Here is a 25,829-nt window from a genome sequence, read left to right on the forward strand (position 1 = left end):
GCCTTACTATGTAATGAATACCCTAGGAATATGCCATCATCATCCTTCGACTCAAATTTTCCCAAAATTCTTTTTCCATTATTCAAAATTAAACATTTGCACCCGAATGCATGAAGATGAGCAATATTTGGTTTTCAACCTTATAAAAATTCATATGGGGTTTTTGAAAAATTAGGTCTAAGAAGTATATGATTTATCACATAACAGGCAGTGTGTACTACATCAGCCCAGAAATATTTGGGAACCTTGCTCTCGTTTAGCATGGTTCTTGCGAGATCCTCTAGAACTCTATTTTTCCTCTCAACAACTCCATTTTGTTGAGGGGTACGGGGAGCCAAGAACTGATGCATGATGCCATGCTTATTACAAAATTTATTAAACTTGTGATTTTCAAATTCTTCACCATGGTCGAATCGTATATAAACAATTTTAAGGTTAAATTGGTTTTGAATTTGTTTGGCTAGACATTTAGAAGATTTATATGCATCGCTCTTAGATGCCAAAAATAGGGTCAATGGGAATCTAGAAAAATCACCAACAATTACCAAAGCGTAAAAACTTCCACCAATATTCATGATTTGCGATGGTCCAAACAAGTCCATATGGAGGAGCTCCAAAGGTCTAGTAGTGGATATCACATTCTTTTTACCAAAAGAATTCTTAACTTGTTTACATATTTGACACATGTCACAAGAATCCTGAGTTTTAAAATCAAGTTTTGGCAGACAAATTACCCAATTATTTTAGATTATTTTTCTAGATGCTTCACATGAATGTGAGCGACCCGTCTATGCCAAAGCCAGATGTCATCTTCTTTCGAAATAAAACATTTTGAGAAAATAGAAGTGACATCCTCTAGGTCAATCATATATATGTTATTAACACGATAGTCGACAAACTTTACATTATTAGATAAAACATCACGTATTATACAACATTCAGAATCAAATGACACACGATTACCTCTGTCGCAAAGTTGGCTAAGACTCAAAATATTATGTTCCAGACCTTCGACGTATAGAACATTCTCGATTACAACATGAGTTGAGTTGCCAATTTTTCCGGTGCATAGGATCTTTCCTTTGTTGTTATCTCCATATGTGACGAAAACTTTTTCCTTCAATGATAAGTCTAGGAATTTTGACTTATCTCCTGTCATATGTCTCGAACACCCGCTGTCAAGATACCAATATTGCCCATATGTTCGTAGACATACCTACAAAATAGATCACTTGCTGGTTTCAGGTACCCAATTTATATTGGGTCCTTTTCTGTTAGTAACCAGGGAGTCATCTCCCTTTTTCATCCAGACATATACACCACTAGATATACCATACTTCCTAATATAACAAGAGTAGGAAGTGTGGCCATGTGTGCCACAATAAAAGCAAGTAGGAACCTTCTTATTATAATATTTCTTATTAGGCCGAGTAATAGGTCTCCTATATGGTCTTCTCCTACGCATAGGTGGAATATATCCTTGTCCGGTATGGTCACCAACATTTCTAGTTTGGCTAAGCATAGTGTCTAACATGTTTTGACTCTTTGTGAGTTTTGCGAGTTTTTCATTAAGTCTCAAATTTTCATTTTTCAAAGTCTCGCAAGAATCAGAGACAATTGATTGACATAAATTATCATTAGAGCAATTGCATGCCTTACAGGAATATATCAGATTTAATGTTTCGTTCTCTAGTTTTAGTTCATCTAATTCTTTCTATAATGAAACTATTTTCTGTTCATTTAGAAGGATTGCTCTTATTCTATCCGAACTAATCCTAGCTAATTTCTTTAATTCATCATGCAATTCGACATAAGCATTATATAAATCCTCATAAGGAGGTGAGTCATCAGATGAAGTAGATGAGGTGTTAGAATATACCTCGTTGTTTACCTCCTTTGAATTTGAGCAACAAGCATCATTTGTTCTGGTCATTAAGCCTAGCTTGGTTGTCTCCTCTTCATATGAGGTGCTCGATGTCGTTTCCTCCTCTGGTACGTCCTATACAATGTAGGCCTTCCAAGGTGCTCAATGTCGTATCCTCCTCTGGTACGTTCCATACAATGTAGGCCTTCTTTGACTTGAGGTCCCGAGGAGTGCTCTTGTCTGAATCAACTTTCTTGAGGTAAGTAGGACATTGAAACCTCATGTATCCTGGCTTACCACACTCATGGTAAGTGAAGTGCTCTTTGTTACCCTTGCCTTTTCTAGTTGACTCACGCGCTTCTTTCTTCTGGAAACGTTTGAAGCCTCATTTCTTTCGAAATTTCCCGAATTATCGTACGAGAAGGCTCAAAGTTTCATCATCCATATCTGAATCAGACTCATCATCTTCTTTCTCTTCTGTAGATCGAGACATTGTTGCTTTGAGAGATATACTTTTCTTTTTGCAGTCTGATTCCTCGTGCATTGTCAAGCGTCCAAGCTCCATCTCGTGCTCTTGAAGCTTTCCAAATAATGTCGCCAAAGGCATGGAGTTAAGATCCTTGGATTCCATGATAGCTGTAACTTTAGGTGGCCATCTCCTGTCAAGACAATGTAAAACTTTATTAGTAAGTTCTCATTTAGTAAAGTATTTATCTAGAGCAACTAAATGGTTTACTATATGAGTGAATCGTTTTTGCATGTCACCCATAGATTCACTCGGTAACATACGAAACAGCTCATACTCATGTGTCAGTGCATTCAACCTAGCACCCTTTACTTCGCTAGTGCCCTCGTGAGTCACTTGTAAAGTGTCCCACATTTCCTTGGCACTTTGACATTGCAAAATCCGAAAGAACTCATCGTATGATAAGACAGATGTGATGATGTTTTTAGCACGTAGGTTGTACTGAACCTTTTTACGTTCATCATCAGTCCATAGACTTTTCGGTTTTTCTTTCGGTTCACCGTCCACTAAATGTTGTGGAATGAAAGGCTCGTTGACTATGGATTCCCAAATATCCGAGTCAATGGCTTCTATGAATATTTTGATGCGGACTTTCCAGTAGGCATATCCTTCACCACTGAATACAGGAGGGCGGTTAATGGATGTGCCAACACCGCCAAAGGGGTTGGTGGAACCCATTTGTTTTCCCTTAAGGATCACGTGTATGTGGTTGAGCTAGCATGGCGTACTAGCTCTGATACCACTTGTTAGGTATCAGTGACAGAATACACCTAGAAGGGGGGTTGAATAGGTGTCGCGGTTCCCAAATACCGTTTTTTGCACACAAGCCCGTATTCTGGAAAACGCCTCGTTAATCGATTAAAGCATTGACTTAATCGATTAAATTGCACGAAACAAACAATTGCTGAATGGCTAGATTGCACAGCCACTCACCAATATTACATAAATGATACAACAGATATATCTGAACAAAATTAATCTTTATATGGCAGAATTACAAGATTCAAAATATTAGCTAAAATAGGCAATTAAAACAACTAGAAAAAGTAAAGAGATAAGGGTAAGAAATAGCCTGCAACAAAGATTTTATATTGGTTCGTTTTGTGGTCCAGTACAAAACTACATCAAATCCTCCCCTTCCGATCTGAGGATATTTTCTTCACTAAAACTGAAACAAATGTATATTATATACACACTTCCAATTACAAGACCTTAGATGCTCCCTTCTTGAATTCCAAGAACCCCTTCTAGGTGTGTTTTGTCACTGATACCTAACACCTATCGATATGGGAAGCAAAAAAGCTTCATTTTTCGCAGAAAAAGACATGGAAGGCTACACATAAGCTCCAACTACTAAACACAAATGTTGAAGGACATATGAGTACACCATCAGATGTTGCAGGATATGAAGAAGCTACAACTGACTAGAAATTGATAGATGCAATGAAGGAGAAGCTCATGGTGATTGAAAAAAATGAGTCATGTGAGTTGGTAGAGATACCTATACACAAGAAGGGTATATGAGTCAAATGAGCTTATATAACCAAGTTCAATCTTGACGGTTCTGAGAATAAGTATATGACAAAAGCTTGAAGTTTGCAGCTCTAGAGTCAAGGAGAGTGTTGATTAATAGGACTCAGAATCTCTTACGTTTATATTTATTAGGTAATAAAGAGTCGATATGGCTATTAGGAATATTTCACCAACTATGTTGGAGCACTTATGTGACTCATTAAGTTATTCATGTAAGAAATTATTTTTTTCTGCATCAGTTTTCTTTTTCATGTTCTATAAATTATGTGTCTTGTTGATGAATAATATCAAGATTTTAACATCACATATTTCCTCTTTACACTTTTGGTTGCTACATAACCAATACTAATTAACAAAGCTAAACCAAAAAAACTAATATACCAAAGTAAATAAAACAGAATAGACTTTTCCAACGGTTAATTTAGATAACTTGTACATGAAGTAATTAAGCCAAGTTTCGTTGTTGATTCGTTATGTGAGACTATTGGTTCATGTGACATATCTCCTTGACTTGAGTCATGTGGCTAGACGATGCATAGGTAGAGTTGGAATTGTTATGGCCATTGATGTGCTTTGGTGTATTATATTGGTTTACTGATGTGTCATGGCTGTTATTGTCCATGGTCTTGAAGCTAGGATGGTCTGCTGATGCACCATGATTCCTATCAGTTGTGGCTTTGATGCTAGTGTGACTTGCTACATGTTTATTGTCTACCTATATGAAGTTCTTGCATGTTGATGTGCCTAAGTCCTTGCGTGCTTATATGCTTTTGCTTCCATGATTAGATCAGATATATGGCATGAGTCAATGCTTGGTGTGTTATGGTCTACACTACTTAGGTCAGAAGGCCTTTCCTCTTGATCATGATGTTCATGCTTGGCTTGGTCAATTATCTTGAGTGGTTGTTTGTGTGTTTTATGGTGGGTTGTGATGGCTTGATCTAATACCCCTCCCCCCACGAGTTGTGGCACATATATTTATGAATACCAGCATGAGATGTATTGTAGTATAATCCTTTGTTCCTAGAGGTTTGCTGAGGGAATTGGCTAGTTGGAGGTGAGAAGGGGATGGTAGGAGTTTGATGAGGCATCTGCTATGTTGTTCCCTAATTGTGTGACAATCTAACTCTATGTGTTTGGTCCTCTCATGAAAAACTGGATTGGAGGTAATGTGTAGGGTTGATTGATTGCCACAATATAAGGTTGTAGGGCTAGTAGTTTTACTATGAAGTCTTGTAGAATAAAAGAGATCCATTTGAGCTCACAAGTGGTTAGGGTCATGGCTTTTTACTTAACCCACTACGCTAGATATCGTAATAAATATCAGACATTCAACAGTGCAATTTTCAACAACACTGTTGAAAATGAGGTGGAAGAACATCAACAACGCATAATAAAACAGGCGCTATCAATTTGTGTAACTTCAACAACGCATTCTTGACAAAGTGCTATTGAACATCAGTAACGTTAATGCTGACTTGAATGATTTATATTTAACAGCGCATTTGATAGAAAACGTTGTTGATGTTAATACATGCAACAATGCATAATTAAGGAAGCATTGTTGAAGATGACATAGTAATCGCACTTGCTTAATTATGTGTTGTTTATGCTTTACGACTTTTTAAATGTCTAATGGTGGCAATTATGCGTCTCTTCGTTTGTTGAAATATTAATGGTTGAGTGGTTATGTGTTTCTTGGTTGTTGAAATATTAATGGTTGAGTGGTTATGTGTTTCTTGGTTGTTGAAATATTAATGGTTGAGTGGTTATGTGTTTCTTGGTTGTTGAAATATTAATGGTTGAGTGGTTATGCATCGCTTCGTTTGTTGAAATATTAATGGTTGCTCATCTATAAATATTGTGGTTCACTCAATATTCTATTTCAATAGTAAGAGTATGTGTTTCTATAAGAGTATGTTCATGAAGATAGGAGGAAGAAAACACAAAGTAGTAAAAAAAGACAAATACTGCAGAGAGTGAAAAAGAGAAAAGGACCCACATTTGTATATAGGAGTCAAGGAAAAAATTGTATTTCTGTTTCAGAATCATGTCAAGGAGGTCTTTAACAACTTTTGATTTTGCAAAAGGATCCAGATTTCAGTAGGAAAGTGACTGTTATACAAGATTTGCTTAATGAAGATTTAATTTATAAATTATTTAGTTCATTGAGCTCTTTCAATTTTTTCAGTTCATTGAAATCTTTTGATTTTCAAAACGGACCTAGATTTTAGAAGAAAAGTGGTTGTTATACAAGATTTGCGTGAGATGGAGATTTGTGTAGAAGAGTCGAGGAAAAAATTATTTCCTTCTTTGAAATCATGTCAACTTTTGATTTGGCAAAATGACCTAGATTTTGAAAGGAAATAAAAGGAAAAAAAATATTTTCTTCATTGAATTCTTTTTCATTGTATTCTTCATTTGCCTAATCATTTAGTTCATTATATTCGTATTTACCAAATCATTTAGTTCATTAAAATGTATTTTGCCTCTTTGAATGAATAATGAAACAATTATATTGGATATTAATTTCTATTTTTTGTTAATTATTTGGATGGTTATTTTCTTTAATACTTTTGTTGTTCCTTATTAATAAACACAATAAACAAATTAACAACACTTAATATATACAAAAGCAAATTAACAAAATGTAACGTTTAATATTTTTCCACTTTCGTAATAATAAACACAATTATATATTAATCTACTTCATGGAAACTTCATCTTAATTAACGTTAATTCATGTTGTATAAATATTTTCCAGTTATGTAAAATGTTAATTTAATAGTGCATAACTACGAACATACTGTTAATTTGGAAAATTAGTTCAGTTTAATAGTGCATAATTACGATTGCGCTGTCAATTAGATTCTATTCAACAACACATAATTAAAATAGTGTTGTCAATTAGATTATATTCAACAACGCTACATCTCGGTAGCATTGTTGATGTGAGAATGAAAATAACACTTAATATATACAAAAGCAAATTAACAAAATGTAACGTTTAATATTTTTCCACTTTCGTAATAATAAACACAATTATATATTAATCTACTTCATGGAAACTTCATCTTAATTAACGTTAATTCATGTTGTATAAATATTTTCCAGTTATGTAAAATGTTAATTTAATAGTGCATAACTACGAACATACTGTTAATTTGGAAAATTAGTTCAGTTTAATAGTGCATAATTACGATTGCGCTGTCAATTAGATTCTATTCAACAACACATAATTAAAATAGTGTTGTCAATTAGATTATATTCAACAACGCTACATCTCGGTAGCATTGTTGATGTGAGAATGAAAATAAGTAGTAAACAGATGGATACACAACAACACTGCAATCTTTAATATGCACTATTGAAGATGTCAATACAATAATGCCACTTTTAGTATGTGCTGTTGAAGATGTGTTAATAAAAATAAGTAGTAAACAGTTGGATACGCAATAACAACGTAATCCTTAATATGCATTGTTGAAGATATCAACACAACAATGCTACTTTTAGAATGCGCTGTTGAAGATGTCTATTCCACAGCTCTACCATTAATATGCGATGTTAAATCATTAATACAATTTAAATATCTAAAACATGAATCGTTTCCTCTACGCTCTCAAACTTAATCGAAAAGAAATCCTCATACTCTCAGCCAACCCTCATACTCCCATAAACCATCATACTCTCATAAACCTGAAAAAACTTCATCACTGACTTTCCAAAGTGGCGATCATGGTTCTCACAGTAGTGACGAAGCTACACCGACTCCACAAGACAAGCAAATCGTTGCTAGAAAACGAACTCCACGTGGAATGACTTCCGTGAAGAATGTCATTCGGTAAAGAAGCGACGATGTGAAGATAGAAGTTCAATGGAACTCTAAAGGTCAACCATTAAACTCGAAGGGTGGCAACGCATTGGTAAGCTACATTAGTGTTGTTGTTAAGAAAAATATGCAGCTAACATTCAAGAAATGGAGTGATGTATGGAATACCGTGAAAGAGCGTATTTGAAATGAAATAACATTAAGTTTATTTTGCAGTTTTTGTGTTTTCATGCAATGTACGTATATGTGTTATTTTTTCATGCAATGTACGTATATGTGTTATGTTTTCATGCAGTGTACGTATATGCATATGTTTTCATGCAATATATAATGTGTGTATTTTTATTTCAATCAACTTTTGATGTTGGTGAGGAGCATAAGGATTATATCTTTAAATCGATTGCCAAGGCTCTTCGACAATTACGAACTGATGCCGGAAAATTACTCAGAGATTCTGATGGCAATGTCAACCTAAAATCTCCAACTAAATAAGCAAATATCATTGATGAAGAGGATTGGAACACTTTTGTCACGCTACGCACATAAGACGATTCTTTCTTGGTAAAACCATATTCTTTGTATTGACTTTTTATATATGCTATTGTATATGATTGTTGATATTAATTTTGTTTATTGTTTAAGAAATTAAGTATGAAAACCGCAAGAGGGCATCCAAGCCTTTATATCCATACTGAGCTTCTCGAGCGGGGTATAGAGGAGTTGAGGAAAGAATTGTAAGTATTGTTAATTTGTACATTACTAGTTATGTTTTGTAGGCATATATATCTAATTACATTATTATTGGTTATGTTTTGTGAGTTAGAGAACAAAAGTGATACACCTATGACTCCACATGGAGTAAAACTCAATGTTCTATGGGTGGGTGCCCGTAAAAACAAGGATGGTGTCATCGATAATGAGGAAGTTCAAGAAGCGGAAAGACATATTGTAAGTGCTCATTTTTTAATTATACTTAATTTCCATACTTTATTTATCAAAATGTGATTAATTAACATTATGTTTTTTCTTGATTTGTCAGGTTTCCCTAAAAGAAAAGGAGGCAAACCCAAATAGTCGCATAATACTTGACAAGGCACTAGAACTGCCTATCTACCCTGGTCGTATCCGAGGTGCAGGATTTGGGGTTACTCAACGAACATTTGTACCCCACCCAAAGCGTGCAACCAAAGCCCAAATGAGTCAGGTTCAAAATCAACTAGATGGCCTCATGCAACGGTTCAACGAATTTGAGCAGTCAATGAAGGTGAAGAATGTTGAGTGGCAATGACTAGCTAGTAATGCTGACACTATTCCTTCAACCGTCAATGAGAGTTGCACACCTGCACCTTACAACATTCCCATTCTGATTCCCATTCATGAGGTAATTTAGTTAACTTATTTTAATTTAATCATTAATTAATTATATGTTTTAAAATACGTAAATGGAATCAGTTCTTGTAAAATTTTCCTAGATACCCCAACTAGCCGAGTAGTGGGTGTTGGGAAAGTTCACTAGTCGTCTTATGCTATGCTGCATAATGCACGTATCCCATGCCATCATGTAAAGGTCTCGGTTGACATTGCAATCGATGATAATGCGTTGTTGTCAATTCCTCTCGATGAGGATATCTTCGCAGTTGGAGGGGCCATAGGCACTTTTGTGGCTTGGCCAATAGACCTTGTTCAAGTAATTCCTCCTAAGGTATGATTTTTCACCTTATGCTCACTCATATTATATATATATATATATTGATCTATAATTGATATGTTTTTATTAAATAATTCAGGAAAATGTATATTTCACCCCCAGTAGCACCCAAAAGTTTTTAACAATGCGTTGTTGATTAAGTTGCATTCAACAGCGCATTCACCAAAAAGCGTTGTGGAATACTTATCTCTCATTATTCTCTTTTAGCTATGCAACAGCACATTCGGTACGAAGCGCTGTCGATATGATCAAAAAACTATTTCCTCTACACTTATTGCTTAACACAATACTTAATCGATTAATTGTTTGAATGTTATTTATTGCCATTATTAATTGTTCTATATATTTAATTAATTGTTCATAATGTAAATACTAATTTGAATTTCATTAAAAAAATGAATTAGTAAAAAATTATTATATCTTCCATAATGTTTCCTTAAGATTGAGTTGTGGAACACTTACCTTCTTTATATTTGAATGGGGAGTTCTTCTACAGCGTTTCCTTAAGGTTGTGCTATTGCTTAGGTATCATTGTCAGCACCTTCTTCACTATGCGTTGTTGATTTTGTATCATTGATAGTGACATCGTCATTATGGGCTGTTGAAGATACTATTAGACCCTAAAAATTAAAACGTTCTCGCATTCTCATACATTCGTCAATAATCCCAACACTCATTTAATCAGCAGCGAAACACATTTAATCTCAAAATCGACCTCGAAAATCATTTAACCTCAAAATCATTCACTCATTCAACACCAAAAATCATTCACTCATTTTACACGAAAATCATTCAACACCGATTTCAAAAATTCTTCACTCGTTTAACCTCAAAATCATCATTCACGCATTCAACATCGAATTGATGGTGAGTTTTTCATATAGTTATTTGTCTTTTTAATTACATTATATTTAGCTTGTATTGAGTTATAAATATTGTCCTTATAAATGAGTGAAAGTGATTTCACTCATTTAGCTTGTATTGAGTTGGGGTTTCCGAGTTCCGACTCATTTAGCTTACATTATGAGTTAGGGTTCCAATCATAATAATACATTTTTTCTACTTGGTGAGCTAAATTCCAAGCTTTAGGGATTTATGCTCATTATATATTTTTTATTAATAGAAAATGGATGAGTGCCAATTGATTGATGAATGAGTATGAAGAAAGAGTGAAATCATTTGTTAGGTTTGCATTTGAGAATGCTGAAAACCCTAATAGAATTGTATGTCCTTGCTTAAGATGTTGTTACTCAAACCAAATTGCTCCAAATGAGTTAAAAGTTCATTTAGTGTGTCACGGTATTGATCAAAGTTACACATATTGGACAAGACATGGTGAGACAAGAGATGTTATGGATTGTGATAATGAGATGCATATGAAAGACAACTACACAAATGCATATGAAGACGATCGTTTCGAGGAAAATGGCAAACATTGTCGAAGAGGATCTTCAGGATTGTCCTGAGATGTTTCAGCGGTTGATAAGTGATGTTGAAAAACCATTATATGATGGTTCTACTAAATTCAAAAGATTGGCAGTAGTGTCAAGGTTGTATAAGTTGAAATCTGTTAATAGATAGACTGATAAGAGTTTCACCGACTTGCTTGCACTTCTGAAGGATATGTTGTCGGAAGATAATGTGCTCTCTTCTTGAACCTATGATGCCAAACAAATGTTACGCTCCATAGGCATGGACTACACTAGGATACATGCTTGTGAAAATGATTGCATCTTACTTTTTAATGAGTATGCTTCATTAAAGTTTTGTCCTAAATGTAATGCATCACGATCTAAGAAGGAAGACTCAATTCCCAAAAAGGTTGTATGGTATTTTCCCATCAAAGCAAGATTCAAGTATATGTTTAGCAATGCCAAAGATGCAAAGAAGTTGACATGGCATGATGAAGAAAGGATTAAAGATGGCATCCTGGCAAGCTTCGACATCCTGCAGATTCTGCTCAATGGAGAAAAATTGATCACGACTATCCTAGTTTTGGTCAATAATCAAGAAATCTACTCCATGCATTGTCAACGGATGGAATTAACCCACATAGTGTTCAAAGTTGCTCCCACAGTACATGGCCAGTGGTGTTGGTGATATACAACCTACCTTCTTCTCTATGCATGAAGTGCAAATATGTGATGTTATCTATGTTAATTCTAGACCTAAACAACTAGGAAATGACATAGATATATATTTGGCTCCATTAATTGAAGACTTGAAGCAAATGTGGGAGACATGCATAAATGTACATGATCCGTATAGGGAAGAAAGCTTCAACTTCAGGGCTTTGTTGTCTGGTACAATTAGTGATTTCCCTGCATATGGTAATCTTTCTTCCTTGGCCATCATAGATTTTTGCCTTCAGATCATGACTATCGATGATAGAGAAAAGCATTTGATGGAAACAATGAAGAAGGTCGTGCTCATTTGCCGTTGACGGGTGACCAATTATTTCAAAAGCTAATGAGTTTGAATATTAACTTTAGTAAGCCTTTTGCAAAAGAAATTGTCACAAGTGGGTGGAAGATAAGTTCAATCTTCTTTGAATTGTCATATTGGAGTTCATTATATTAAGACATTTCCTTGATGTTATGCATAATGAAAAAAATGTGTGTGAAAGTCTACTTGGTACCTTACTCAATGTCCCTGGTAAGACCAAAGATAACTTGAATGTAAGGTTTGACTTGGTTAGTATGGGAATAAGAAAGGAATTGGGGCCGATAATGAAGGGAAAACATACATTTCTACCTCCAGAAGCTTATACTTTGTCGAGGAAGGAGAAAATGGAATTTTGAAAATTTATTCATGGTGTTAAAGTTGCATAAGGGTACTCTTCCAACATTCAGAACCTCGTATCAATGAAAGACCTCAAGTTAAAAGGTCTTAAGTCTCATGATTGTCATGTACTTATGGAGCATTTCTTGCCTAAATACGGTCATTCTACCTAAAAAAGTTTGAGGAACCATAACCAGGTTATGCTTCTTCTTCAAGGCCATTTGTAGAAAAGTGATCGAACCTGAGAAATCACCTGCATTACAAGGACAAATTATTTTGAATTCATGTGAGCTTGAAATGTATTTCTCACCTTCTTTTTTAAGATAATGGTTCATCCAAGCATTCATCTTGTTCGAGAGATACAACTATGTGGCCTTTCCTATATGAGATAGATGTACCTCTTTGAGCGTTATATGAAGATATTAAAAGGGTATGTGAAGAAACGATGAAGACCAAAGGGTTGTATTGTCGAGCGATATGTTGTTGAAGAAGCTCTTGATTCTTGTAGCGAATACCTTACCGATGGTGATTTCATGGGCATTCCAAAGCCTCTATATGCAAAAAAAAAAAAATTGGTGAAGGTATTACTAGGAATGAAATATTGACTATAACAAGAACCGAATTGGAGCAAGCTCACTTATATGTTTTACATAATGCCGACGAGGTTGAGCCATATGTTGAAACATACAAGGACATGCTAAGGAAGTGTTATCCAAGTAAGAATGAAAATTGGATTTCCAAAGAGAATAATCGGTGCTTCATAAAGTGGCTAAAAATCACATTGATGAGGAGTTGAATATAAATGCATATTCGGTTTCCGATAGATTGAAATGGTTAGCCAATGGTCCCAGCCTTCATGTCTTATCCTACACTGGTTACCTGATTAATGGGTTCACGTTTTATACGAAAAAACAAGATGATCAAAGTAGAATGTAAAATAGTGGTGTGACTCTTGTTGCTCGAACTTTACACATGTCAAGTGCAAAAGATAGAAACCCAATATATGTGAACATGTCATACTTTGGAGTGATTGAACGCATATGGGAATTGGATTACACAATGTTTAAGATGCCGATTTTTTATTGTATGTAGGTTGATAACAACAATGGCTTCCGAGTGGATGAGTTAGGGTTCATGCAAGTGGGTCTTAATAGACCAGGATATAAAGATGAGTCATTTATTCTAGCATCACAAGCTCAACAAGTATTCTATGTTAGTGACCCAACTGATATGAAATGGTCCATTGTTCTTTTAACTAACAAAATAATCGTCAATAATATTGATGACCAAGAATATGAAGATATTTATGAAGATGATCCTTTTTGGGACATATTAGTCGTGTGAGAGCGAACCAACTACAAATGATTATTTATATACAAGAGATTATCACGATGAAGGGCATTGGGTAAATCAATATGCTCCTCCAGACAAGGATGACCCTAAAAGACAAAAACAATCAAAGAAAATGAAAAAATAGATGCAAGTAGTCTTTGTATAATTTTGATTATTTGTAATTTGTATAATATTGTTTCTTTGTAATTTGTGTAATTTTTTTATTTGTAATTATGTACTATGTCAAAACATAATTGGCATGATATTCATTGTTTGTATTTTGTAAAACGTTGTTTATAAAAAGCGTTGTTGTACATTATAATAAAACAAACTTATGGCCTATATTAATGTGTCTGTGTTATTGAGAATGTATGTTCTGCTAATAAATGTATATGCATGTATTAATTTATACAAATCAACAGCGAATTGTAGGGGAAGCCCTGACATGCATTGTTGTAAAGGATAACTACAAAAATACTTTTTATTGTAAGCGATGTTGTACATTATTAATACAACAGCGCTATGCGTGTGATGCGCTGTTGTATTAAGGTGTTGTTTGAGAAAATTTATGAATAATACAACAACGCTTTTTTGTTATTGCGCTATTAAATATATGAACTTCAATGGTGCAACAATAAGTGTTGTTAATAAGACCTACAAAATATGCTGTTTATGTAGGACCTATATGTCAGCGCTTTGTGGACGATGCGCTGTTGTATTGATGCATTATATGACATCGCTTTTTGTGTGTTGTGTTGTGGTATATAATCAATACAATAGCGTTTGGGAAGCGCTGTTAATAATGACCATATACTACTCTTGTCAAATAGAAAGCGCATGAAAGCGTTGTTATACATCTAAAATAAGCATTGTTGAACGAAAAATCTAGCATAGTGGCCTCACACAAACTTCTAGAAAGTGTCTATCGCTTTTTATACTTCCATGAAATGAGAGAGTTACCTAGGTAGATACAATAACCATAAACTAATCTTCTTGTATCAGGTCATGATGCCCAATCACTGTCACTATAGGCTTTGATATGGATAGATGAAGTAGAGGGGTAGAAAAGGCCTAAGGAAGAGGTTCCCTTGAGGTATTTGATAACTCTTAGATCAGCATAATAATGAGTGGTTTTTGGTTTTGCCATGAATTCGGCCAATTGATTGACAACAAAAGATATGTTAGGTCTAATATTTGTAAGATAGATTAATCTACCTATTAATCTTCTGTACGCATGAACATCATGATAAGATGTGTTAGAATCCTGAAAGAGGTGAGTGCCATAAATAATAGGAGTTGGAGCAAGTTTGCATCCTGAAAGACCTGCATCAGAAACAATATCAAGAGCATAGTTTCTTTGATTCATAGATATGGCTTTGTTAGTTCTAGCAATTTCAAAACCAAGAAAATATCTTAAAGTACCTAGGTCCGTGATTTGAAAAGTACGATGAAGGAGATTTTGTATATGTAATAGTTATGTTGGATTGTTACTAGTTAAGATAATATCATCAACATAAACCAAAAGAATTGCCATAGAGTGATCTTTAAAGTGTTTAATGAATAAGGAATGATCACTCCTTGATTGCAGATAGCCATCTTTAGTTAGGACTGTGGAGAGTTTGGCAAACCATTGCCTACTGGCTTGTTTAATCCCATATAATGATTTATGTAATTTGAATACTTTAACGGGGGAAGGGCCTAGAAAACCAAGTGGTAAGGTCATATAAATAGTCTCATTTAGATCTTCATGTAAAAAAGCATTGTTTACATATAATTGCGTGAGTTTCCAATTATAAATGGAGGCAAGAGACAAAAGTAGTCTTATAATGCTTATTTTCACAACAGGTGAAAAGGTGTCTAAGTAGTTTATACCCTCTTGTTGTGCGTAGTCCTTTGCAACCAAACGAGCCTTATATCTTTCTATGGAGCCATCATATTTATATTTGGTTTTAAAAACTCATTTGCAGCCTATAGGTATTGTGTCATCTGGTAAGTTAGTGATAATCCAAGTTTCATTATCCTCTAAGGCAGATAGTTCCTTGTTGATTGCTTATTGCCATTGTGGGTGTTGAATAGCTTGTTTATAAGTCTTTGGCTCAATGTTTGAAGAAATTTGCATGATATGGTGTGTGTGGATGGGGACAGATTTGTATAGGATATGTAAGAGGATAAGGGATATTGGGTAGAGGTGAGGGGGTAGTATTATTAAGTAGTGCACAATGGTAATCTTGCAAATATCTTGGTGGATTTGAAGCCTTATTGCTTCTTATGGTTTGTGTTGTAAAGAGGAGCATTTCAAGTGGATTGAGGGCTAGTATGGTTAGAGATTGGAGAAAAGTGGGTTATTTGAGGTGTGGTTGAGTTAAAAGGTGTAAGATTTTGGTTTAAGAAAAGTTCCTCATAGAGACCTTGTTTGAAGGTTAAGGACAACAAAGCCATTGGTTCCCTCTTTATAGCCTAAAAATACACATTTGTTAGCTCTAGGATTAAGATTTGTCCTAGTATAGGCTAAAGTTCTTATAAAGCAGAGAGAACCAAAAACTTTCAGGTTACCTATGTTGGGCTTCTTGAGATGCATGAGTTCATAAGGTGATGCAAGTTTTAAGACATGTGTGGGTAAGAGATTGATGATATAGGCAACGTGGATGATGTCATAAGGCCAATAAAGCTTTGGGACTTAACTTTAGATAAGGAGAGCCCTAACTACAATCAACATGTGCTGATATTTTCATTCCACCATACGATTCTGCTATGGTGTATATCTACAAGAGGTTTGATGCTTCATTCCTCTATTGGAAAAGAAGCTTTTCATGGAGAATCCCCCTCCATTATCAAACCTAATAGCTAACTTTGATAGAATATTGGGTATCTATCATTATAATGAAATCTTGGAGAATCTTAGAAGTTTCTCCTTTAGATTTTAGTGAAAACCCCAAGTATACCTAGAGTAATCATCTATAATAGTCAAGAAATACTTGTAACCATGAACAGAAAAAGTGGAGATAGGTCCCCATATATCTACATGTAACAGATCAAAAATATGCAGGGAAAGAATCTCCCTTGCAGGAAAGCTTTGGGACTTGACTTTGGATAAGGAGAGCCTTAACTACAATCAACATGTGCTGATATTTTCATTCCACCATACTATTCTGCTATGGTGTATATCTACAAGAGGTTTGATGCTTCATTCCTCTATTGGAAAAGAAGTTTTTCATGGAGAATCCCCCTCCATTATCAAACCTAATAGCTTTAACTTTGATAGAATATTGGGTATCTATCATTATAATGAAATCTTGGAGAATCTTGGAAGTTTCTCCTTTAGATTTTAGTGAAAAACCCCAAGTATACTTAGAGTAATCATCTATAATAGTCAAGAAATACTTGTAACCATGAACAGAAAAAGTGGAGATAGGTCCCCATATATCTACATGTAACAGATCAAAAATATGCAGGCAAAGAATCTCCCTTGCAGGAAAACTAAGCCTTTTTTGTTTGGCAAAATGACAGACATCACAAGTTTCATCTTATTGTAAGTGACATAGGAAAATATACTTTTAATAGTGTCCATACATGAATCTGAGGCATGAGCATATCTAAAATGCCAAATTCTAGTAGAATCAATATGAACAGTATAAATAACATGAAAAATTCCTATATGTTGGTATCCTAGTCTTCAGCACATATAGGCCATGAATAATGTTATCTATACCAATCCTCTTCAAAGTTTGCTTCTCCTGGATCTTGCAAAAATATTCATTAAATGTCAAGATGCAGGATGATGGAGATGTTAACTTTGGTATATAGAGTAAATTGTAAGCAAAAGTAGGTAGATATAAGACATTATGCAAAATCATGCTATGACTAAGATGCATAGATCCTGAGATGTGTGTAATAATCTGCGATCCATTGGGTAATCTGACCCTAATGGGTTGGATTCTTTTAAAAGAAGAGAAAAGGGATAGGGATGAGTTGATATGATCAGTTGCACCATTGTTCATGATCCATGAAACAAATTGAGTTTTAGAGGTACCTCTATTGCTTTCAATATTCAATCTTGCATTATATGTGTTGGCATATAGCACATTTCCTCTTTCCTTGGTAGAAATGGTTCCAGATTGCTGCAGCATGTGAACTAATCCCTTGAACTGTTCTTAACTTAACCCAAATACTGGACCATCATAATTGTGAACATGTTTCTTGCCCTATTCAATGTTGGTCATGTAAACACAATTGGCCTGCTCACCCTTGGGAGGAGGAAAATAAACAGAGAATCCATGAATCTTGTAGTATGTCTCAATGGTATGTGCACTTCTTCTATAGTGTGTGCAGAATTTTCCTGAGTTGGTCCCCTTGCTCCATGTGCCTCTTCCCTTGGAGCCATAATTGCTCCATCCATAATTGCCTAAATTGGATGTCCTTCTGCCTGATTTATATGTATTTCCTCTTTCGATGCTTGCTGATCTTCCATGGAAGCTTGCTCTTCTCCAACTAGTCCCTATTGTCATTGCCTTTGAATTAGACTCTTGTTCTTGTATCTAAATTTCTTGTTGAGTAACCAGGGATAGAACTCTGCTCATGTTGGGGAGGGGTTCATGCAACATAATTGGTGATCTAACATAACTATAATTCTCATTGAGGCCCTTTAGAAATCTAATAACTTTATCTTCTACCCCATAGTTTTTTAAGATTCTTAAAGAATTGCAATTATAATGTATCCCACATGGGCAGCTTGGAAATGGTCTAAAATTATCTAACTCATCCGATAAAGTCTTTATTTCAGTAAAGTAATTTGATACATTCTTTTCACCTTGTTTAATGTTTGTGATGGATTCTTGTAAGTGTGCCATACGAAAGAGATTACCTTGAAAAAATATTTCCCTTAATTCCTGCCATATGTCATTTGCTTTATCAATCTAGAGGATACTTTGACTGAGTGAAGGGGAAACTGATCTGATTATCCAGGAAACCACCATATTATTAGCTCTATTTCATGCCTTGAACAAAGAATCTCTCTTCGGTGGCATAAGAATTGTTCCATCCACGAATCCTAGTTTTTGTCTTGAAATCAAACTCATTCTCATGGATGTGCACCACTGGTGATAGTTTCCCCATTGAGTGGGGGTGAAACTAATGCTATTGTAGGATTTTCTGAAGGAGGAATGTAGAAGGATGATTCTTGATCTTGAGGATTCTCCATGTGAATTGTAGTACTTGATGGATCATTGGGTGACTATGAAGCACTCGTTGAATGTAGCAAAGCTCTATCTAAGAGAGCTCTAATACCATAACAGAAAAATGAGTGAAAGGAGGATTGAGCTTTACTAAGCTCAATGTAAAAGATGAATAAAAACACTATTTGAATAATACCTCTCTTTATTATTGATAAAGCATGAATATAATTCTTGATTTACAATGGGAGAATCTATGTCCTATTTATACTAAACTGTCAAGCCTAATTAACATAGCTAAAACAAAAACAACTAATATAACAAACTAAACAAAATAGAACAGACTTTTCAAAAGGGTAATTTAGGTAACTTGCTCATGAAGTTATTGAGCCAAGTTGCATTGTTGATTCGTTAAGTGAGACTGTTGGTTCATCTAACATGTCTCCTTGACTTGAGTCACTTGGCTAGATGATGCAAAGGTAGAGTTGGAATTATTATGGCCATTGATATGCTTTGGTGTGTTATATTGATTTGCTGATGTGCCATGCCTGTTATTGTCCATGGTCCTGATGCTAGGATGGTCTGCTGATACACCATGATTCCTATCAGTTATGGCTTTGATACTAGTGTGACCTGCTACATGTTTATTGTCCACTGATATGAAGTCCTTGCTTGGTGATGTGCCTAAGTTCTTGGTTGCTGATATGCTTTTGTTTCCTTGATCAGATTAGATATGTAGCATGAGTCACTGCTTGGTGTGTTATGGTCTGCACTGCTTAGGTCAGATGGTCTTCCCTCTTGATCATGAAGCCCCATGCCTGGCTTGGTAAAATATCTTGAGTGGTTGTTTGTGTGTTTTATGGTGGGTTATGATGGTTTGGTCTAATAAATAGTGGAAAGTTGTTGGATTACCTAATTATATAAAGTAATCAATAAATGAGAAAAAATGTGCAAGGTATGATGTAAGTTCGTACACTATTAATATGTGAATGATGTAATATATGTAGTCACAAAATAAATAAAACAGCATTTCACTATTTGCACAAGACACCTAAATTAACTAACAAATGTTGTCCCAGATAAATTATATGTTTTGAGTTCAAATTTTTAAGAATCGTATATACCAAAATTGTAAGATCCAAAATTGTTATTGTTACCATTTTATAAGGTAATATACCATTATCCTAATGTGGCTTACGTTTTAGAATAATTAATAGCTTTATTTTATAAGATAATATACCATCTTGTTGTATAATCATATGACTCTTTCTCATTGCAATTGAGGCGGAGACGAAACATATTTGGATGCTAATTGCATTGGGCCAGTGATCTCATATGTCAAACACTAAAAAGGTTCAGTAGATTATTCTCAAGAAGTAGGCATAATAGAAGATGTTTGACACCCGATAATTTTTTATTTTTCCTGTTAATCTCAGGTACCTTTTCTGTATCTTTTGATATTTAGTTAGTTGTATATATAATTTATAAAAATTATTAAATGATGTAAAAATTAACAAAACTTGATTAAAATACTTTAATATATATTAGAAACAATTACAAAAGAAATGAAAATTAATGACTGAAAAAAGATGAATAATAGTATGATTGAAATATAAAATATAAATGTATATTAATTTTTTTTAAAATCAAAAGATTTGAATAAAATCTAAAACCTAAAACAATATATGGAAGAAAGAGAGTAACATGTACAATAATAATAGATCTGATTTTAAGATGACATAAACAATTTTATATATTTTTAAAAAACTTACTCTTAAAATAAGCGAATCTCTCCTCATTATTATAAATATCTTATTCTTTTTTTTTCATTTTATTATTGATATCTTTTCAGTTGATCACAATATAAAAGTAAAAAAGAGAACACCATGTAGTAAAGTCCTATTCATGAAAAATTGAGAATGACTATTTCCTCATTTTATATTATTGATTTTAAGTACCTAAAATTTCATGATACCCCATTTTCCTAATTTGTCATGAACAACAAAATGGGCAACGTCCTATTCACGAGTATGACCATTTCCATCTTTGTTTTTCCCACGGTTTCATTTGCTTGTCTTCTTCCCTTCTTAGAATGTGTGTTTGATTCTGTCTTTTTTAATATATATGTTAACTCCAGTGGATTTTGTTCCCCCGTTGTAATGATGATGAAATCAGCTAGAATCATTGCAGGGTCTTTCTTCAAAGTACTGGCAAACATTTTTTGCCAAATAGTACAAAGTTATGATTCCAAACCAAGCAAAAATGAATGGGTTAAAAAATGCTAGAAAATGCAAGTACACTAACCCGTCCTAATTTAATGGCCCTTGGTATAATTGCTTATTGCTCACTTGAAAGTGTGAAACTTACTTTTCAATATGTTTCTTCTTCTGAAGTCTTTCACATGAGGTGAATGTTTACCTTTGACATATTTAAACAAACCCTAAAATAATAAGGCATACGATATGAAAGTTACTTCTCAACATACTCTTCCATAAAAGTCTGCTGGCCAAGGTAAAATATTACATTTGTCCTATGACTAAAGGATGTCTTTCCATCCATGAAAAACATAAATATGTTGGACTCTATATCTCATATCATGTTAAAGATCCATATTAAAACCAATTCACTATAAGAGGAGAAATAATCTAACAAATATTTAAATCATTTCCAAAACAATAAAATAGGTAGTGTTAGACTTAACTCCCAACAATATATCATATTTTATAGGAAAAACTCCCAACAATATATCATAGTTTTCAAAACATTGATTAATTAATATTAAGAATTCAACTAACAAACTCTTAATTTCATAGGAAAAACTCCATTCCAATTTTTAAAATAAATTCTCCAAGAGATATTCAATTGAAATGTTGCTGCTCCAACATTGGCCAGAACCCAGATTGGTCATCCATGCCACAAAACATGTTGCTTAAGTTCTCTTCTTTAGCAACTTGATCAATCTTTTGGCACTGGAAGACAGAATTTGAAGCAATTTGGTAAAACTTAGTCACTGCTGTAGGTCTAGAAGCTGAGGATGATAGAAAGAAAGGTCTTCTTTTGAGATGTGGGGATAGAGGACTGTCAATAGTTGGTGTCTTTGCTGAGATATCTAACTTGATGTCTGAGCTGTTCTCACTCCTATTACTGCATGACCCTTCTGTTTCTTTATTCAGGTTGATAGATTCAGTTGGCTCTCTACTTTTCAGTGTCAATATCTGGAGCAGTAGTTACAGAAGAAAAGTTAGCTAATCCAAAATAACATGCAGAAAAGCAGGACCATAAACCAAAACAGAAGTGTTCATTTCATAATAAATAATAAAATATATGTCAAGAAAATAGAATATGGTTAGTACATGAAAAGGATGATGTAACAAAACAAGTAAAATATGCAAAAAGAAAATGATGTCATTAAAGAGGAAATGAATCATTGGATTTTGATGAAGTAATTGTAGATGATATCAAAAAGAATACTGGTTTATAGAAAGTTAAAATGAGTGAAAGGAGTAGAGGTAGGATCCTCTCTTTTATACTGCACCCTCCAGTACAAGAATATGAGACCCAGATTCATTTGATAATTTAAAAATAAACTTTAATTAAAATAACTTAAAATTTGAGACATTAATATGTTTTAAATAACACATATCATCACATTTAATACTGAACCTTCCAGTACTGGACTCTCCGGTTCCTGTATGTGAGAATATAGATTCAAAGGAGTAATGAGCAAAAGCATAAATACTTAGAAATAAAGACAAAAGTTTCGTAATTACCAAGTTTTGTGTTATATTACACAGAATCAAAACAAACCCATATAGCAGAACTAGAACATCTATATTTCTGGATCATTATGTGATAGTAAATAAGGGATTGGAGAACCATATAATTGGTTTGAGTTTAAACAAAACTATAAACCTCATCTTCAAGTTTTTGGTTCTGAGATTGAAGTGCATCATTATCTGATTTCATAGCATCATACTTTCTTTTAAGAACATCATAGTCTTTCTCCAACTGCTTGGTCTTCCACCTAGCCCTCCTGTTCTGGAACCAAATAGTAATCTGCCTTGGCTGCAATCCAAGAACCTTTGCCAGGCGCATTTTTCTGTCAGGCTCAAGCTTGTTTCCAAGCTCAAAACTCTTCTCAAGTGTCTTCACTTGTTCTATGTTAAGCCTCCTTTTCTTTTCCCCTCTTTGTGATCCATCATCTGAAAAATCTTCCTCAGCAGTAACTTTTTCTGCAACTTCAATCCCTGAAAATGACATGGATCTCTTCCCTAGAAAAGATGCCACCCCTACAACAATAATTTGAAACCTGTTTATTAGACAAAGAATATATATTTTAGTGTATGTGATTGACTGGTTGTGTTTGTTTAAGTTATTCTTTGTTAGAGAGAGAGAGTAGTACCATGATAATCATGAGGCGTACATGTTGTTAACATTGAGCTGAGTGAAGGTGGAGGTTGCTGATCATCATTGTCAGGGGTTTGTAGCATGAAATTTGGTGGGAAGAAAGCCATATTCATTTATGCTCTAGCTAGGTTTGTCTGCCACAAATATTCAAGATCATAAGATGAACGATATTATTGTGATGACCATGTTCAATGACAAAGACTACGGTTAACTCTTTCACAATTTTCTTTGATAAAATACTTGGGAGTAAATTAGTTCTTCTATTGTAGAAAATGGACAAATTGCTATGAAGGATGGCTTATATACCTTATCAGTTCAAGGGAGAGGTTTTCTCCTATATGTCAATATTTCGAAAGAAAAATTGAAGATGGAAGAAGAGGGAGGTGTACAGGGGCGTTTTAAATTGAATCTATAGTTCTACGGATCAACTTCAATATTTATACTTGTTTTTTGTTCAACATATTTTTTTATGCAAGGTACTAGTGTGAAATAAAAAATAATAAAGAAAGTCCACTTATTTTTATGTGCATATAAAGAAAAACAATTCTTTAAGCATATATAGAAAAAATGTTTATAATTAGATATTAAAATCACCTTTAGGATAATATAAAGAAGAGAAAAATTTGCGAATCATAAGTTACCCTTAAATGACTATGACATAAAAAGGTACTGTGTTTAGAAAGAAGAAAACCAAAAGTTTGCTTCTTTGCCTCAACTTGTCTAATAATAATCAAATACAATGCTTGCATGTGTAACCTCATAACTTATAATTATTTTCCTAATGTTAATTAGTTGTACACTTAGGAGACAAGGATATGAGTTTTCCTTTAATGCAAAGACAGTTGTCTTTTAATATAATAATGGAATTGCATTTTGCGCATTGCAGCTAGACTCTTTAATTTCATGTCTTTTATGATTCCACTGTTATAGGCCAGCATGGAATGGAAATACTAACATTATGATTGTTTAAAGTGAAGTGGGTGAGTTTAGAGGAAATGATCGTAATTATTTCTTAATAAATAAAAAACATTATTGTGGATATAGTTCTTATTGAGAGGGAAATATGAGTATAGTGTAGTGTGCTTTTCATAGGAAAAAGTTAAACTAACATGGGTAGGTGATATTTCTATGTTACGTTTATTTTGTGAAGATAAGGATTAGTTACGAAAATAGGGAAATGCCGAATGAGTTGGCTACAACTTTAGGTCTAAAAGGATACTGTTTTTCTGAGAGGTCGCAATTCACTACCCATATTTTGGCACCGATATCTCTAGCTCAGGTAGCTGAATATAAAGTATGATTAATTAAATTGCATATTTGCTATCTAATTTTAAGTTCGTTAACAATTATATATCAAAGATGACAAGATTAGACCGGTCCTAACGTTTACTTTAAAATTGTATTAAAAATCTACAAAATAACAAACATTGCATTTTTCCACTCTTCTTCCACCATCGCTAACTGTCATCTATATTCATAGTGCTCCGAACGTCAACATCCATTCTCCATTTTCCTCACTGCCATGCTCACAACAATGCCATAACTAACATTAACTAGTTTCACACTCGTCATCTTCAACTTAAGACAAAAAACCCCATAGCCACCACCAGATACCACTGCCATTAGTTGGCCATCGACCTACAAGGTTATGGGCAATGGCTCATATTCGAATGACCAAACATTTTCTCCTCATAACAAAAATATAAGTTATGGGTTTGGCTGATATAAAGGGGTTGGAGTAGATGACTATATCTTTATATGTTATGTAAACCTAATGTATAAGGAGAACAATGCCACAAACACAAATTTTTATTCTCTAATACATAATGGTAGTTTCTCAACGCTCTCGAAGACTAGGTACAATTGGTCGAACATCACTACCAAATTCTTGTGTTATTATCTATTCTTCATATTCTCTTTTAGTATTTAATTGTTTGCTTGTTCCCAACAATTAGTATCAGATGACTCTGAACTCAAGTGCCATATTTGAGGTGGGGAAGTTCGATGAAAATGGTAATTTCATATTGTGGGTGGTAAAAGAGGGTTAATGATGTGTTGACTCAACAAAGTCTATCAAATGAGCTGCGTGAGAATAAACTAGATGATATTTTTTTTTTTTTTAAAACAAAGGTGCAAACACACCCGGGATTATATTAACAAAAGATCAACCATTACAAGCCCCTAAACCTATAATTAGGAAGGAGTAATAAGTTTCTATGAAAGTCATGCATCAAGAACAAAGGGGGGGACTCCCACCAATGATCCATCCTATAAACTACACCAAAATTGGCTAGCTTATCCGCACAAGTGTTCCCTTCCCGAAAGATATGAGACACTCTCACATTCATATCCAACATTACACTTTTGCACTTGTTCATGAGGTTACTTAACTTCCAAGGCACAAGTTTATTGCCCTTGAAAATGTCCACCACGGCAGTAGAATCACACTCAAGCCAAACATAAACCCAACCTTTGGAATGAGCCAATTGAATGGCCATAATAGCAGCAAGAACCTCAGCAAAAATGGAGTCATGAATGTTGAAATAAGAGGCGAAGCAACCCAAGCAATTACCCTTAGCATCCCTGAAGATAGCACCACCCCCAGCATGCCCCGGGGAACCTTTGGCAGCCCCATCCGTGTTAATCTTCACCCAGCCCCTGGAAGGCATTGCCCAAAC

General features: G+C 34.3%; 1 protein-coding gene across 1 annotated transcript; it reads right to left on the reverse strand.

Moving 5' to 3' along the window:
- Positions 21,570–23,522, reverse strand: LOC109336062 (homeobox-leucine zipper protein ATHB-13-like). The gene is made up of 3 exons (XM_019572419.1): positions 23,147–23,522; positions 22,657–23,033; positions 21,570–21,959 (listed from the first exon to the last, which is right to left on the reverse strand). Exons 1-3 carry the CDS (start codon positions 23,262–23,264, stop codon positions 21,603–21,605), a joined length of 852 nt encoding a protein of 283 aa, XP_019427964.1. The 5' UTR covers positions 23,265–23,522; the 3' UTR covers positions 21,570–21,602.

Source organism: Lupinus angustifolius, chromosome LG02, assembly GCF_001865875.1.
Source record: "Lupinus angustifolius cultivar Tanjil chromosome LG02, LupAngTanjil_v1.0, whole genome shotgun sequence".
NCBI lineage: Eukaryota > Viridiplantae > Streptophyta > Magnoliopsida > Fabales > Fabaceae > Lupinus > Lupinus angustifolius.

Bases quoted from the DNA above. Each gene is read 5' to 3' on its own strand.
- LOC109336062 (XM_019572419.1), bottom strand. From the start codon at position 23,264: ATGAATATGGCTTTCTTCCCACCAAATTTCATGCTACAAACCCCTGAC. The intron at 23,034-23,146 runs GTACTACTCTCT...TTATTGTTGTAG, and splicing joins TACGCCTCATGATTATCATG to GGGTGGCATCTTTTCTAGGG. The intron at 21,960-22,656 runs GTTTATAGTTTT...CTACTGCTCCAG, and splicing joins ACCAAAAACTTGAAGATGAG to ATATTGACACTGAAAAGTAG.